Consider the following 17,142-nt stretch of genomic DNA (forward strand, 5'->3'; position numbering starts at 1 on the left):
TTATTACGTTGTTATATTCATTTTTTATTTTTATTTCTCTCCCAAGGACCATCTAAATGGCGTCGATAACAGACAGGGATAGAGAGAGGGAGGGATAGCGGGAGAACATGTGAAACAAGCTCATTAATGTGCCAAGTGCAACCATTTGATTATGCACCATAAAAATGAAAATAGAATTTCGACAAAGTCGCTGCACTTGCAACAGCTGCCTCTGCAGCCTTTCAGACCATGTTCCACTCAAATGCCGCCACATCAAGTCTTCCTCTCGCCCGCTAAGCGGTTTTATACCAGCTGGGTTCCTTCGCCAAGTCAGGGCAACACTCACGGATTTTATTTCATAGTTTTTTCTTCATTTTTATAATACCCTGCACCCATTGAAAATGAGTTAAAAGGGTATATTGGTTTTGTGCAATTATATGTGTCTGGCAGAAGAAAGCATCTTCCACTCTAAAAAGTATATACATCGATCGAGCCAAGTCCGTCTCTCTGTCCGTCCGTCCGTCCGTCCATTCGTATATATAAACTTATAGGCTAGCCTAGAGACATGGAGACGTAAATGTAGATCAATCTAGTGCAGAAAACGAGTCTGTTTACGATAATCGACAACATGTCCCGTTTCTAAGCAATCGATATAAATCGATATCTAATTCCTGTTCTTAGTGCAAGTGTCTTAGGTTTTATGACCCAGAGACACCAATTGACATTTAGCTTTTGGAATAGTATATACAGATTAAGTACCTTTCACCTTCCTCCTTGCAAGCAGGAGCTCCATTTGGTGTTGATTGATTCAGATTCCGGGAATCCTCAAGTCTGGGACTCCCGACTAGAGCACTCTTACTTGTTTTTTTTTCTTTTATTTTTAACATGGAGATCTATACACCGTCATCAGCTGGTTTGCTTTCGATATAATATTGAATATATATGCAAATTCGCTCAACAGATAAGTATTATAATTAAGCTGCATGAAATCTGTTAGCATAACTTTTGTATCACAATGCATAAAATTAATATAAATATGCTCGAAAATAACACACATGCTTTAAATATGTAGTTGAAAGAGCTTGTGGTTTTTTTTACATTTATGCTTCATATTTTATCAAGACAATTACGATAACTAATATTAAAAATATATTAACTACAAACATTTTTTTTAATCAATTGAATCAAACATATTTTAAAGACGAGCTTAGAAATTGCTTGATTGACTGACTGATTGACTGACTGACTGACTGCCAGATTAATGATAAACGCACCGTTAAATACGTACATTTTTAAGAGATATCTTTGGCAATTCCACCAGAAGGAGTGGAAAATTTGAAACACTACTTTTTGTTTCACCGTCAGTCAGTTTCCAACCCATTTTTACAGTTTCCTGGAATTTGAGACTTATTTTTGTTTTGCAAAAATCCTCCTTGGGCTTATCGGCTCTTAGCTAAATTTCACTGCCCAATATTAAATATAATAAATACATGTTTAAGCTTTTTAAAGCAGTTTAAATATAGCCAGAAAATGTTTAATTGCAACCTTTTGCTATTCATCGTTCATTTCATTCTCAAAAGCTTCATGTAAAAATAACATTTAAGACGTCAGCTTCAAGTTAATAAAAATAAATTTAAAATTTGACCATGGCTGGTAAAGTTATGTTCATAATTTAAAAAAGAAAGTAAATAAATGTTATATAAAACATAAATAGTTTTTAAAGCGGCATTTGTTGCATTCCCTTTCACATTGAAATAGTTGCAAGTATGGAATGACAGAACAGTCACAGTTGGCATATAAAAAGGTATTTTTGTCTAGTGTTTCGTAATTGTTTTTTACACAAGCCCGGACAGTTGCATGTCCTGCTGATGTTTTGGCCTTCGAACACAGTAAAAAGAATGTGTGTTATTTTTTTCTTCTCCTACATTCTATGCTTGAAAAGGCTTTTTTTCTGTCGGAAGCTACATTCCACAACATCCGGCAAGGTAACTGCGCAGTTCAAGCTTCAGCTTCCGATTTGCCTGTATTGTATATTTATCAAATCAAAGAAAAAAATAATAAAATATGTATATAAATATATATGTATCATTTGTAATGTGAAATTCCTCACAAATATTTTCTTTATACAAATTTTTAATGCATTAATTACATAATTTATTACGTAATATAAATCATATTTCGTGCATTTTACTATTGATAAATTCACATTGCATACTACATCTTTTTAATGCTCGTCTCGGAAAGTCGCCCTTGCATGGAAGAGTATGTATGCCGTATGTGTTGAAAGTTTCTCTTCTGCTTCTATGATTTTCGTCTCATATGGAAAATTTTTCTTATGAATGTGTGTGCCGGTTTGCGTGCGTGTGAGCTGAGGAATGTGTGCGTTTTTTCTTTAGTGCATGCCATAAAGGTAATCGAAATTTTATAATCTTGCGCATCGACAAGTTCTTCACGCTAAGCCCATTTGTGTATCGCAGAAATTTTGTGAAGCTATTTAAAATCTGTTATAAGAGTGCCCGGCTGCTTTGCTTTGCTGCATATGGGCGTGGCAAACGGGTGTTACAGATTGGTTGACTTATGCAATTTGGCAAATTGATTGCCTTAGCAGCCAATGCACAGATCTGCCATGCGATAGCTGTAAGCTGAAAACGAAGCCCAGAGCCAAGCCGGACAACAATTGGCACACTTGCAACAACTGCCGCATAAATGATGAGCTGACCAGAACGTTGACGATGCGAATGTGGATGCGAATGTCTATGGCCAGGATGTTGTGAGGGACCCAGATAGAGGGGGAGAGGTTGGCCAACAGTCGACTGGAGTGTTGTTCACGTTAATCGAATTAAATGCTGGCCACGTTGTTGCCATAGTCACTGTACACACACACACACACACACACCCACACACACACACACACACACACACACACACACACACACACACACATATACACCCACATACACACTGACAAACAGACGGACATACATGATGAACCTGCACAATATGGCGTAACCGTTTGCCAAAAGCGGCAAAGCTTGATTGAGTTCAAAATCAGATTTGTTGTGCGCTCTCACATTGCAAATTGAAATAAAAACGAAACGTGACATTTGGTTGTGGCAACAGGCAGCCGCAGGCCTCTAGCACACTAACAAACTAACACACAAACACGCACACTCATTGACTAGCATGTAAAATATCTAACAATATGGCAGAGCAGTTAAAGCTGATTGCGACAATGGCAGCCCAGTTACACAGCTACCCAAGAGTCATATATATTATTTTATACCCTGAACCCATTGAGAATGAATAAAAAGGGAATCATATTTTTGTGTAAATGTATGTAACAGGCAGAAGCAAGCAGCTTCGACTTCATAAAGCATATGTATTCTTAATCGGGACGATGTGCTGTGCCGATCCAGCTGTATGTCCGTCTGCCTGTCCTTCGATTGGGGAAACTTTAAAGAGATTTGTATGCTTCGATTTGAAGAACTGCAAAAGGTAAAGACTTCGTTCTTGGTACAAAGTACAAAAACTAGAGCCTTCAAGTTCGAAGATTGTAGACTATTCCTTTACCTTATGCAAAAAAAAGATTATAATTTTTTCTCTCTCGTTTGTAATTTTTATAATATTTAAAAAGAAAATCGATGCACGAATCGATTAATCATAAAATTAAAAAAAAAACAACTCGAAAATTATTAGAGCTAAAGACTGTAAACATGTTATGTAGATGTTTTCGAATAGTGTACCCAGATTAAGTAAGATCCTGTTTGATGATACCTTCCTCCAATACCAGCCATAAATCCTAAACATTTTGTAAACATGATCTGTAAATACCTTAGTTAACCAAGCACGTATTTCCCACACATAGTGTGCGGCAAAGGGAAGAATTGCAATGTCAGCTCAGCGCTGTTGCTAGGGCATCTGGATAGTCGGACACTCCCGACCGTAGCGCTTTTAGTTGTTTTCTGCTATTTCTTTTAGAAGGGTTGCGGGTGCCAAACAATCAAATAAAGTTTTGCGTTTTTTTCGAACCCTTTTTTGGCTAGCGATTGCGGCTCTCGCATATATATTTATTGTCAAAATCAATAGATGTCAGCGTTTAACAGTTTGCCAGTGTTGCCAATGCCTGCTGGCGCTCTAGCCCCCCCACCCGTGGCCGCCATCCAACCATCGCTGTGTCTGTCAGTTGCTTTGGGCTTTATTGGATTTTTTGCTCGTTTCTTAACGCTACGCCTTTTTTTGTGGCTCAGGTAAGTGGTAAATGTTTGTCTATATGTAGCTACGATAAGGCCTAGTTGTGTATATATATTTATTAATGTATTTTTCTATCTGCTTCACTTTCTCATGCTTGGCTTGCTAACACACACACACACACACACACTCGCATACAAACACACACACATATAAATAATATTCATACATATGTTTATTGTGATTGAAGCGCTGCTGCGCAGCAATCAAAAGTTGAATATGCAATCATTTTAAAATAAATTATTCTTTTTCTCTTCTACTCCCCCCACACTGTCACACACACACCAACACACACACATACATACACACACACACACACACTCACACACGATATGAACGACAAACAACAACAACTCATGCATTCAATATACATTCAACCAATTCCATATAATATACTTTATGTACTTGTGTGTATCTGTGTCTATAAAAAACAAAAAAACACAATATCTAAAATAATATAAATACTAACTGTACACAAATACTTAATATGCTGCAGCATTCGGTAAGTGACATTTGATTGTTTTACGTTTTAGTTCTCGTATTGGGTGTGGCAACACGTCGAATTATTAAAATTAAACAATAATTAACAAGCTTTTCGGATCAAAAATAATTTCATACCTGTCCGCGTGTGCACTCGAAAAATAATTGCAATACTTTAAGATTTTAAAAAGCTTAAAAAACAGAAGACAAATTTAAACACAAAAGACAAATATAATAATATAAAAGTAAATAAATCTAAAGCAAATTGATAAGAGTTTCATCAAGAACCTAACTTCACAGATGTGGAAAACTAGATTCGCGAGCCGAACCTACTTTGGTCTGGCTTGAACAGTCGAAAAGACGGCTTGACTTTGCAGTCTTGTCAGTCATAAACATATATTGAAATAGATATGTATCTGGTATATGCGTTCAATCTAACTTAGCCAATCTGAGCTCATCAGCTACTGCATATTGCCAGTGTTTGACTGGAGGACAACGCACAGGCAAACGGGCAAAATCTCATCCCAGCTGTTATGATTAATGCGGTTGCCCCCGTTGCGCAGCTCAGTGAGTGTATGAAGTTCAAAGCGCAAATGATAGGCACTGGATAGATGAGGCCAAGTGGCTGGATGTAAGACAAAAGTCTGTTGTGCTGGCATCGCTAATGGACGGCCGGCGGCAAAAGTGACGTCTCTCATGGTTACCTGCGTCTTGGCCAGGACCTGGACCAGCCACTGGGCCAAAGCTAGCGTCAGAGCTGAACTGTCGCATCTAACGATGCCATTATTTTGTCATGAATATGATTATGTCTGCGACTATATGAATGGGAATGGGGGTGTGGGCCAAGTGCTGCGGCGACGTGGCGTTATGTTATTGTCGGTGGGTATGACGCGGCGGCCCAGGCGCATAATTCATATAAAAACTTTTACGCCTCTTAAGTAAATAGCACAAAATGGAATAGAATTATGCGTGCCAGCCGCCTCAAAGTATGCACAAATTTCTTTGCATGACAATTTATGCGCCTAGCGTGTAAAGAATTTTTGCTGCTCTGCCTCTTGCCACTTGTCGCTTGCCGCTTCGCTTTGCCTCTAATTGCGCGTGGGTGCAGCAGCAGCTCTTTGGCCCAAAAGGTTGGCGTCAGGTGCTGTCTGCCATAATTAAAGCCGCAGCAGCTGCTGCCGCCTTTAGTCTTGGCCTGACAAAAGTTCAAGTTCACAGCGCACCAGGCTCGACCTTGCTAGTAAACTGACAAAAATATCCATACACAAACACAAACACAAACACACACAACTGTAGACCCAAAGAAACGCGACTGGGGACCGCAGCTCAAGTGCAAACTGCAAAACTGGCAAGGTTAGTTAAGGTCCATTATATTTTCTACTCATAACTCAGGTAGCGCGGCGCACTTTAAAGATATTTATGCTGCCCCATAAGCTGGCAAAACCAGAACTAAAGAGCACATCAGTGGCACAGCGGCCGAACATCAAGTATACGTCATGTTGCGCAGAGCTATGCAAAATATTTTTCATTATCAAACAGCCGCACGTACCGCATGTTTTCAATTTTAATAAAGCCGTCATGATGGCTGATTTTCTTTCGTATTTAATTTACAGTGCCAACAAAAAAAATATAAGAAAGAAACTGCGCATAATTATATAAACAAATATAGGCGTCTTTTGAAGTGTTGCTCAGACTTGATATTTATATTAAAATAAAACAAGCCTGCAAATAATGTTGAACCGTACCAACTTAAAATCCGTAATTTCCAAGCATTTCTTTAGAATGACCCGAGCATCTGCTGCGTAACAAAAAGCCTGCTCGAAACCCGATTCATTCTTTATTCTTTAGTTATGTTTTAGCTTGGAATCAAAAGGTGGCTTCTGCATTGCGCAAAATCAGGTTCACGAACTGAACCAAAAGGCCTTGGCTTTGATTGCTTGGTTCGAACTGTAAACTGAACCAGCGACTAATTATTTTCGGTTTGCAGCCCTGGAAAAAATCAAGTGCAAATTCCTTATAGTTCTCAGATTCAGGTCAGCAATGCTTTTTCTAAATAATAAGTATATATTTGTATAAGTATATATACGAGTGATATAATATGGAAATATTTTTTGATTGATTGATTGATTGATAGCTTGATTGACTGATTAATTGATACATTTATAAATTGATTGCTTCATTTACATGATTCATAGGAACATAAGTTATTATGTATTGACCCGCAAAACCTTTTTTTATCACCAGACAAAGACACGATTCTTCCAGTAGGTCCGTTAGAAAGCTATATATATATATATATATATATATATGTATATATATATTCACATAGAACAAGCCAATACGATAAGCAAGTTTTCTAATGGGCATGATAGCTTTAAAAAAGCTGCACAATAATAATAAAAATTATAGTATACAACATTTTCAGAAACAAAAAAGAAAAGAAAGTGTATTTAAAGGAGTAGGGGATGGTACGTGATATTTTTAATATTGTTCGAGAGTAAGGGAAGAGTACATGATATTTTTATATTATATTACTAAAAACTCGAGAGCCAATTTATTTATTTTGTGTATTTGCTACATAATGATGGAAACTCACAGACATTTGCTGTGCCATCATTAAAATATGTCTGCAGATTCGTGTGTGCGAAACAAATATGCAGAAACGATTGCTGATTTTGGGACTTGTGTTTAGTCATGCTTAGTATTTCGCCGAGAATGCGTGCCAAGCAAAAGGACAACAGTAAACAATTGTCGCGGCTAAACGGAAATCCTGCGACATAAAAACAATAAGTGCCTGAGCTGGAACTGGAAATCGAATTGCAAGCTGGGCGGGGGCAAAAGGGCGATGATGGCTTAGCGAGGCTGTAAGAGAAACATTTGCGTTTACAAATCGATTTTCAAATTGCGCTTATCAGCAAATATATATATATATACATATATGTATACATTTATATATATATATATATATATATTTATATATAAATCCCTATATCCCAAGCGTAAGCCAGACAAAATGTCGACATGTTCTCTCGCCTTGAAGTAGGCCATGAAATTCGTTTGTAATCGCCTCGCCCAAGATGCGAGCAGAGCTCATAAAGTGCAGGGCATGACAAAACTGGGCGGGGCAAGGCTGGCTAAGGATCTCAGAGTAGACAAAAGAGCGATAAGTACACTCTTGTATGTCATATGTGTGTCTGCTTGTGTTAAGTGGGCGTGGCCATCGTATGTGTGCATGTGTATGGGTGTGATGTCGAGCTTAAGTTAATAGCGAATATTTACAAATCGATTTTGTTGTGATTGCGAAAACAATTTGAAAATGGCTTTGAGCGATTTCCAAAGAGCTCAAACGGCATGCTGGCAAACATGGCCGCCCACACACACACACACACACATCCACACACACACGCACAACCACACAGCTAACCACATACTCGCACCCACACACATGCGCATTTGTGACAATGGAAAGGCTTCAAAATTCGCAATCGCCGCCGCCTTCAATCCTTTCCCATTGTTCTCTTGCACACACACAGACACACACACACACACGCCGAAATGCACTCACGAGTTGGCAATTGAAATAGAATAGTTTTCCTGCAGTCGCCGCAACCATTTGTCAGCAACGCCTGACAACATTCACGTTTGCCAATTTGTCGCGACTGTCGGAATAAATGCGTCCAGCTGATTGACTAACCGACAGTTCAGGAGATTGAAAGATTCCTCCAGTAAATGCATTTGCCCATGGCCCCATGGACTATTTGCGTGCACAGTATTTCAATATAAGATGTGTGTGTGAGTGTGTTGAAAATTTTGAGCCAGAGCGCGTGTTGCATTTTGTGACGACACGAGTTCCCAGTACTTAACATGTGCGTGTGTGTGCTTACGATATTAATTTCGTGCGTGTTCGTGTTTAGCAGAAGGCACAAACTGAGTAATTGAATTTTAATAAGTACACAACATAAGAATATACTCATGTAAAATGTATTAAGGAATATCGCAGATGCTCTTTTCGTGTTTTCGGATCGTGTCGCATTGCAAGAATCCAGCACGCTTTTATACCAATGTAAACATTAAATAGTTTTATAATATGATAATAGGGAAATAAGTGGGAGAGCACTACAAACAATTTAGTCGCAGAGGATGATACTTTCAGATATATATATATTATATAATATCAAAGGTTTTTTATGTTAATATGGAAGGATTATATTCTTGGGCGAATCAGCCGCGAATCAACTCCACATTGCAACGGAATTCAATTATTTGAATGATGACACCAATATTTTTGAGCTATCCCTTTAGTTTTGAGAGTCACCCAATTTTACATGTAGTTTCTAGAATAGTATAAGCAGATCAAGTATCTTTCATATTATAGCCACAGCAAGGACAAGCCAGAATGCTAGCACTTGAAAAACCAGACATACAAAGCGAATCGTTAGGCAGTTAGTTGCTTAGCTTTTACAAGGTTTACCGTCGATAAAGATGCATCGAAAATGTACAAATGGTAAGCTTTGTATTGACCAGCAGCGTTGTAAAATGTTGTTTATTGAGTTGCGTGGTCTAACATAAAATATAAGAATCGATGTGATGGGAACTAAGTTTCGTGAATTTCAAATGAAATGGAGTGAAATTTTCATGGCCCTACTGCGGCTGATCATCATCCTCGCCGCTCTGTTCCATGCCAAAGTCTTGGTCCTTCAGTTCGTCCTTGTTGTTTTGGTGCCGCCGCTGCTTACGCCGTTGCCGGTTCTTAAGCTTAACAAATCCGCGCATCTTCAGCTTCTTGTGCAGCGGACTGTGCGAGTGCTCAACCTGCGGATAATCATTGGCATCGCTGTCGGCGTCGGCATCTGCTTTGCCAGCAGCAGCATCGGCATCAGCATCCGCGTAAGCATCACCATCGCCAACCTCTTCGTCCTGTTCATCCTTGTCCAGCTTGAGGGCGGTTATGTGTGCCATTGGTTTCTGATGTTTGCGTTGTCGCTGCATATCATTGGCAGCCAATAGAGCATCATCGGCAGCGGCAAAGTCCAGCCAGCCGGTTCTCTTCTCCTTATCGTTCCTTATTTCCTTGTCTTGGTCAAGATAATCCGACTGGCTCTGCCTCTCCACGGTGTGCTGGCTTTCATCTTCATCGTAATTGTAGAAGCCGCGTTTTCCCACCGCCGAAGTGTCGAAAGCATGTTTGGCCTCCGTATCCAAGGCATAGCTCTTGGCCAAACTGCTACCAAATAGCGCAAAGAACATAAATGCCAGGAAAACATTCTTATTATTCATGATGCCGATGTTACTTTGTGTAGCTCTCAAGACTGAACTGAAATCCAAGTGAAGCAACTGTCTTAACAGTTGCCTGGAACATGAAGCCTACTGTGAATTACAAATTAAATAGCAGTAGGTGGCATTTCAGGTTAGGCACATTTAAGTGAAATATTATGCGAAAAAGTCGTCTCAAATTCTTTAAAATTCTAATGAGATGCTTAGTTGGCATCAAGGCGGCAAATCTAACAAAAATTTTAGTTGGTTCGTTTCAAGGTTCCAAATAGCTGCCCAACTTGGTCTTTAGAAAGGCTTGCCACATCTATGAGATAGAAATTCATCCAACTCATTTGGATTAAGACTAGCTGCACGGTAAATAAAAGCTTGCTATTTGGGGCTTAAGCCGGCTCGGTTCAGTCTTCTTCAGAATACTAATCAATAGGTTTTACTAAGCTAGTACCCGACTGGGCATATCCCATAAGGATAAGTTTAAGTGTGCTTTAGCACATCGCTTAAAATTAACCTCACGCGACATTATTAATTGCTGAGAAATGTTCAAGTTAAATGTTAAGTGTTTATTGATTTCTATGTTATTAAAATATTAATATAAAAAGTTACAAGGCGGATAAAGTGCCTTGCAAAGATTCCAACGCGCTTAAAGCCAATCGCACGTTCATGTGAAACTCATAAATCAAACCTGAATTCTCGAATTAATTTCACTATATTATGTTATATTTAAAACTGAAACACAATTTCATGCTGCGACTACGTCATGAGTTATCCCCGAGAGTAAGCCCGATACACGCCGTTCTATGGCAGCTCGATTTGAGACTAGACGTCTGAGATTTTCCTTGAATTCCTCAACGTGTTGCTGTAGCTCAACGTTATTTTGCTGTTGCCGGAAACGAGCCGCAGTGGCTGCCTGTACCGCCCGGGCCAGACGCAGCTCGTTTAGGGCGTGCAGATAGCGACGACTCTGAATCAAATTGGGTCCCCTGATTGACCAGGGTAAAACGGAGCGGCGGCTAAGCAACTGCAGCAGCGGAGGCACAATAATGCGAGTCGAAGGCAACACAAATGGCAGTTGCACATAGCTGAAAGGCGCCTCGTTCAGGTCCGGCTGTTGCTGCAATAAGCTTAACTCTTTTTTGGTTTCAGCTTCGCCTTTTAACTTCGCCTTTTGCTCGCTGGAACTGTCGCTTAAGTTCGGCATACCCTTTGATTTGGACTTATCTCTATCAATGCCATCCTCATCGGTATCGACCACGTTCAAGTAGTTATCCTCTTGGGCCTTTGCATTGTCTAGTTTTATCGTACGTTCTTTTATGCCGCTCGATTTCAAACATTTTTTTTTGCCTTGGTAAAGATTCTTGGATGATGCAGATGACTTGCCTGCCAAGAGGCCCGATTCCAGAGCCTTGAGATCATCTGACAATAATCTGGTATTCTCGTAAAGCGTGCGCAGAAGGCATTTAACACGCGCTGTAAACTTCTTTCCACCATTATCGTCAACATCATTGTTAATAATGTCTTCATCGGACGCATCATCATTATCATCATAATCATCCTCGTTGACCGTTGCGTCAGTCGGCGTTGACTTCTGGTAGCTCACATGCCTGTCAGTCTCTGCCGAGCAAAGGGACGGATTGCTCCCATATTCAGACAAGCGTTCAGTATTTCCGAGGCTGCTTTGCAACAGTTGCGGGTTTTGGGGCTGGAATTCCAATTTGAGTTCGAGCTGCTTCTGGGGGCCTGGATATCTAAAGGCGCTTAGCCCCATATCTGGCACCATACAGGAGTTGGGCACATAATTGGGTTCCTGAGCCAGCGCATTGTCCTCGCCCAGTCCCGAGCTAAATGTTAGCCAAAGGCAAATGCTTAGCAACGCAGTCAGCGATTGCATTTTCATGGAATTCTTTTATTTTACTTTTTCGACTGCCTCCTCAGATGCGTTCAGCTCTAATACACAATTATTATGCACAGCACACACAGTTGTGCTGTTATTGAAGCCTGTTGGGTAGACTACTAGATGCACATTTCCCTAATAAAAGCTATCCTCGTGTAAAAGGGCACCAAAAACAAAGCGTATTCATTAACTGTGCACAGCTCAGTTTTGGACTTTAATATAAATGATAATAAAAGTGAGAAATATTCTCAATTACAAAAGAATACGCTTTGCATATGTGAAATACATACATATGGTAGATAACTCAATTTTCATGCAAACGGTCATAAACTGATTACATCAAAGAAGAAATCCAACGTAGATGCAAAAATTGAGCCGGAAACTATTTAACTTTCCAAATTTATCTCGTCATTCGTTAATCGTTGATCATTTTCATAGAGTAAAAGTAATGGATAAAGGCGGGAAATGAGAGAAAAACTGTTGATGACAACTTCTTGGAATGTTATCCGAACGATTTGAACTACCAAGTGCCCAGCTTCGCGTTAATATATATGTATATAGTATGGTATACAAGAAATCACAGACAACATTTGTTGTCTTATAATCCAGGGGTTACGCCTCAGAGCTTAACATGGAAGTGGCATTCCCTTGTCCACGCAATTTACAAGTATTTCTTAAACCTTAAAGATTAGAGGTCTTCCTAAAACTAGCAACAAAATATCTAAGACATTCAAGATATTTCAAACTAACGCCTTACGAAAACTCCTTAGCCTCAACACATTTAGGTTCCCACATATTAAGCCCAGCAGATGGGAGGGTTCCCTAATCCGAAATGTGCACTTGACGCATTGCTTTAAGCACATTCTTTAAATATTTCAGCATTTTATAATAGAGTTGTTTGCATTTTAGTTAGTAACTTTATAAGATTTCTCAAAAAAAAAAAATTGTTGCTCGAAACGCAGGCATTATCCATTGTAATCATTTTAATTTCCCAGCTGGATACAAATTGTAAATTGCAATGGGACTCGTGGCCAAGCAATTACCAAATGATATTTCATCAAATTATCCGACTCGAGACCGTTGAATGAAACTTGAAGTAGACGAAGCGCAGGGTAAAGAGTTAAGGGCAGATATGTTGCCTAGCAACGGAGATCTGCGGTTGGTGTTGGCAGGCGGGTGGCTGGGGTGGGGTTGGGGGTGGGAGTGGGGTTGTGTGACAGCCACAGCACAAATGACAGCTTGTTGCACACAACAAATGCATTTGCCATAAGTCCAACGGAGGAGATGGCATCGCCGTGTGGCTGTCAACACATCCGACCCGCCCACAGCATCCGCATCCGCATCCGCTTGTGGACGCCCGCAACGAGCAACTTCCCTCTGCTTATTTGAGTGTGTGTGTCTGTGTGTGGGCGTGTGTGAGTGCTGGTGTTGGTGTTGCGTTTGCTATTGCTGTAACTTGGGCATCTTGGCCTTAGTTTGCCATTTTTCTTCATCTTTTGTGCTGTTGATGAATTCGTTAGACGCAGAACGGCAACAGCCAACAATCCCCCGTGCCCCAGATAACCACGAACCGCACTCAGTCCACACACAGACGCAAAAGCCATAGCATAACCACACGGCCCTCAAACGCAATGACGCCCACGCCTTGGCTTACGCTTGAATTCATTTCCCTGTTGCACCTTTAGGGAATTGTGCAGGCTGGTAAAAAAAAAAAAATAGAAAAATGTAAATATATCGTAATAACTGAAATTTTTAACATCTTTTTGCTTGACGTCGACTGCAGAATCGAGCAGCGAGGGGCCGCCAAATGAAGCAGCCGCCAGACCAGCAACAAAGTGCCTCCGTAAAAATGCAAGCGGATGCCAGACCACAGCATCAACAATAAATTAAAAAAAAAAAAAAGGATAACAACAAAAACCTCTGTAAGCCAATGTCATGTTTTCTTTGTATACCTGGTCCGCATATTTAACATAAAATATTCTCAATCAGCATCACTTGTGCAGCCCCTGCAGCCATTCAAAGCCAACATCAGGACCTTTAATATAGACTGCTTATGTTAAAGCATAATTTGTTAGCAGGCTTTGCCTGTGGCATATGTTTTTTCTTCAAATTGTAGACAGTAGTTTTTCAATCATTTTTGACTTGGGGACAGGCAATCTCTCGTACAGTAGACACCCTCCTCCATTCCTTCTCTGTCGCCTCATACACCAGTAGACACCACAAAGGGCCCATGGCTGGGTGAGGCCGACTCGCCCTATTCGATTTGGTAACACAATAAGATATAGGTTTATATATCTTAAAATTATCTTGATATTTAAATAATTAACAATTGAGTTTATCTAATTACCTATTAACTGTTTTTGATAGCACAGTTTGGCGATCGGCAAAAGTTTGCTCTTTGATTTTCTAACGGCAAACAATCGCCAGCTTTGACGGCAACTTATTATGCCCCACAACCCAAACAGCTTTAAGCTCTTCAAGCCGCAAGCTTTGGTCCTTGCAAGCTCAGGGTACTCAAAGTATCACACCAAATGCTGGCTTAAGCTTGCGAGCTTACAAATGCAATCCACAAAACAGCTTTTAACGGCTTTTGTCGCAATAAAATAAAATACAACTAACAACAGCAACAGCAACAAGAATATTATTGGCTTTGCATCCTTTGGACCACATAAATCATAAGTTTTGTTAAGTGCGTCGCATTAAGCATACGCCCTGTTGCACTGCAGACCAGCCCAACTGCGACAGTTCGCGACACACACGCCACCTACCCTTCCTCAGTATTCTCTCAAAAAACGCCAAGCCATTTGAATTTTATTCAAACTGGACAACAAATTATTTTTATCGCTGCCTGTTGCTGTTGCCAATTGTCAGTTTTGTACTTCGTTAAAACTTTGTCGCTGACAAAGTTGCGAAAAACTTTTAAGCTGTACTTTTTGCTAAAATTGTTTTCAATTGACTTGGAAAAGTGTTAACGCAGCGACAAGCTACTGGAAAAACTGCTTATCAAGCATGACTGAAAATGTTGAGTGGCACACACCCACACACACACGCACACACACAGACACAGCCCTTAGGCCTGGCTAGCCCTGTGGCCGCGCATTCATATTTATACGCTGGTATATTTGCATTCATGATTGCTGTTGCTGTGTACGTTGGCTTCAAAGGGTTTTTGGCATAAAAGGTTTCGCCACTTTGCATACAATTTTCCGTTTCAACAGGGTACGGGGCGTGGCTCTGTTGGCCAAGCAACAAATGCCAGCCAATCAGTGCCAGCGGCAAACGCGGCGTATGCGCAATGCGAGTGCTTGATCAACAGCGCATTTAACCCAAGGCTAATGCGTCGCAACGTGAACTCAAGATCCCGCCCAACATGTGACATGTGGCGTGTGACGTGTGGCGTGTGGCACGTACATAGCCGCGTGCCGCGAGTCACATGCCGCTTACGGCTTGCCACGTGACACATACGTAAAAGGGCCAAAAATAAAGTTCGACTACTGCGTCTTTGTTTGAGTTTTGAGCCGTTTTGTTTTGCTCGTCGCCTTCCGCGCGGCATGCCACGTGACGCGGCACACAGAGCTTGCATGCCACAATCCAATAAGCAACACACCAAAAAGCTGCCATGCAGATGTTGCGAAAGCTGTCACAAGAGCCTGCCGCATGCTGTGTGATAACCAGACGTTGGCCGTGCCATCAGCCTCGTCCACATGTGCGTTCGTCCGGCTAGGCGGTCTCTCAGTTCTGCTGACAACGCCAACAGCTGCAGTCGCAGTCTCGCAGTCTCGCAGCACAGACGCACAGATAAACACGCGGCTTTCTCAGATACACGCGCGCGACTCAACATGCCACGCGAATCGGGCAGTAGCAGCAACAGCAGCAGATCGCTGGCCGTTTGAATTTTGCGGGCTATGCAAATTGCAATTAATTCAATGCGCCCTCTTATTGAGTGGATGGGTGCGTGTGTTTACTTTAAGCGCGTAATTGTTTGTTTTTTTTTTTTTTTTTTTTGGCTTAATTTTTGTGCAATATACAAGTGACAGCAGCAATATACAAACACGAGTGCATACTTAAATGAATTGTTGGCTTAACAAAAGTCAATAAGTAAATAAAAATAAATGCTTGAATCACAATTGCTAGAATCACACAATAAAACAAAATTTAATTAAAATTAAACAAACATCGAAGTGGTTAAAATTATACCCAAAGTAATAAATAAATGCCATGCATAGGCAGGCAAATCGTTATATTTACATTGTAAATAGGCTACATTTTCTTTTTTGAAATTCTTAAATAATTGGTTTTTTTTTCGTAAATGATAATGATAAAAAATATATAAAATATACAATATATAAAAATAATAAATATAAAATATACAAAAAAAAGTATTTATTTGAATTATTTTCTTCTTTGGTATAAAATAAAAATCAATGTGAATAAATACAGAAAAATAAATTAAAAAAATACAAAAATAAAAATTAATTTGAATATTATAACTTTATATCAAATAAGAATTACGTTCAAAGTGATTCTTATTTGATATGAATAAAAAAAAAACATTTCTAAAAATTTAATAAATAAAAATACATTTAAATTTTATAATACTATAATATAAAATAAAAATCACTTTCAATACACGCTTTTATGGCGTATATATATAAAAACAAAATTAAAAAATATATAAAAGATTTGAAACATATAAAATCCAATCAGAAAACATAATTAAACCCATTTTCATTTGTTTCAGTTGTCCCAAAAGTTTCTTTATATAAAATTCAACTTAATATATGTATATACACGCTGCAAACAAGAGCTGGCAATGTATTTTTTTGTTTTTTTTCGATGCACAACAAATTGTATTAAGTATACGAGCCGTTGCCGCAAAGACCAATAAACTTTGGTAAATGGTTAAAACAGGCTTTACTCAGCTCAGGAACTTAGCCCAATCAAGCTAAGTTCAGATGGAGTCTGATATCTGCTGTGCAATCAAAATTGAATCGCCATCTGATCCATTTGTGCCCGTAGAATGCCTCAATCAAAATTGGTTTCCTTTGTTGCCCGTTGCCTTAGATTGTTTAAATAAATGTTGCAAATTGCTCTTGCTAGTGGCTTTTCTTGATTCTTTTGTTGTTGTTGTTGTTGTTGTTGCTTTTTTTTTTTGTTTTGTTTCCTGCAGCAAATCCAGGCAAATCTTTGCATTTGGTTTTTTGGCTTGGTCTGCTGATTGCCAGCGCCAACAAATCCGCCCCTGGGCACATCCAGATTCCCGAATCTAGCAG

General features: G+C 39.7%; 2 protein-coding genes and 1 long non-coding RNA gene across 9 annotated transcripts in view; 1 reads left to right on the plus strand and 2 right to left on the minus strand.

Moving 5' to 3' along the window:
- The window catches only part of LOC116652005 (uncharacterized), a 112,292-nt gene that overhangs the window by 58,156 nt on the left and 36,994 nt on the right, over positions 1–17,142 (minus strand). The gene's annotated exons all lie outside the window — the stretch shown is intronic.
- Positions 1–17,142, plus strand: part of LOC6632064 (non-canonical poly(A) RNA polymerase protein Trf4-1) — a 168,429-nt gene that overhangs the window by 54,449 nt on the left and 96,838 nt on the right. The gene's annotated exons all lie outside the window — the stretch shown is intronic.
- LOC116652004 (uncharacterized) lies at positions 10,674–11,949 on the minus strand. Its single transcript, XM_032439644.2, has one exon. It carries the CDS (start codon positions 11,870–11,872, stop codon positions 10,718–10,720), a length of 1,155 nt encoding a protein of 384 aa, XP_032295535.1. The 5' UTR covers positions 11,873–11,949; the 3' UTR covers positions 10,674–10,717.

Source organism: Drosophila virilis, chromosome X, assembly GCF_030788295.1.
Source record: "Drosophila virilis strain 15010-1051.87 chromosome X, Dvir_AGI_RSII-ME, whole genome shotgun sequence".
NCBI lineage: Eukaryota > Metazoa > Arthropoda > Insecta > Diptera > Drosophilidae > Drosophila > Drosophila virilis.

Excerpts from the sequence above, each read along its gene's own strand:
- LOC116652004 (XM_032439644.2), bottom strand. The coding sequence starts at position 11,872 with ATGAAAATGCAATCGCTGACTGCGTTGCTAAGCATTTGCCTTTGGCTA.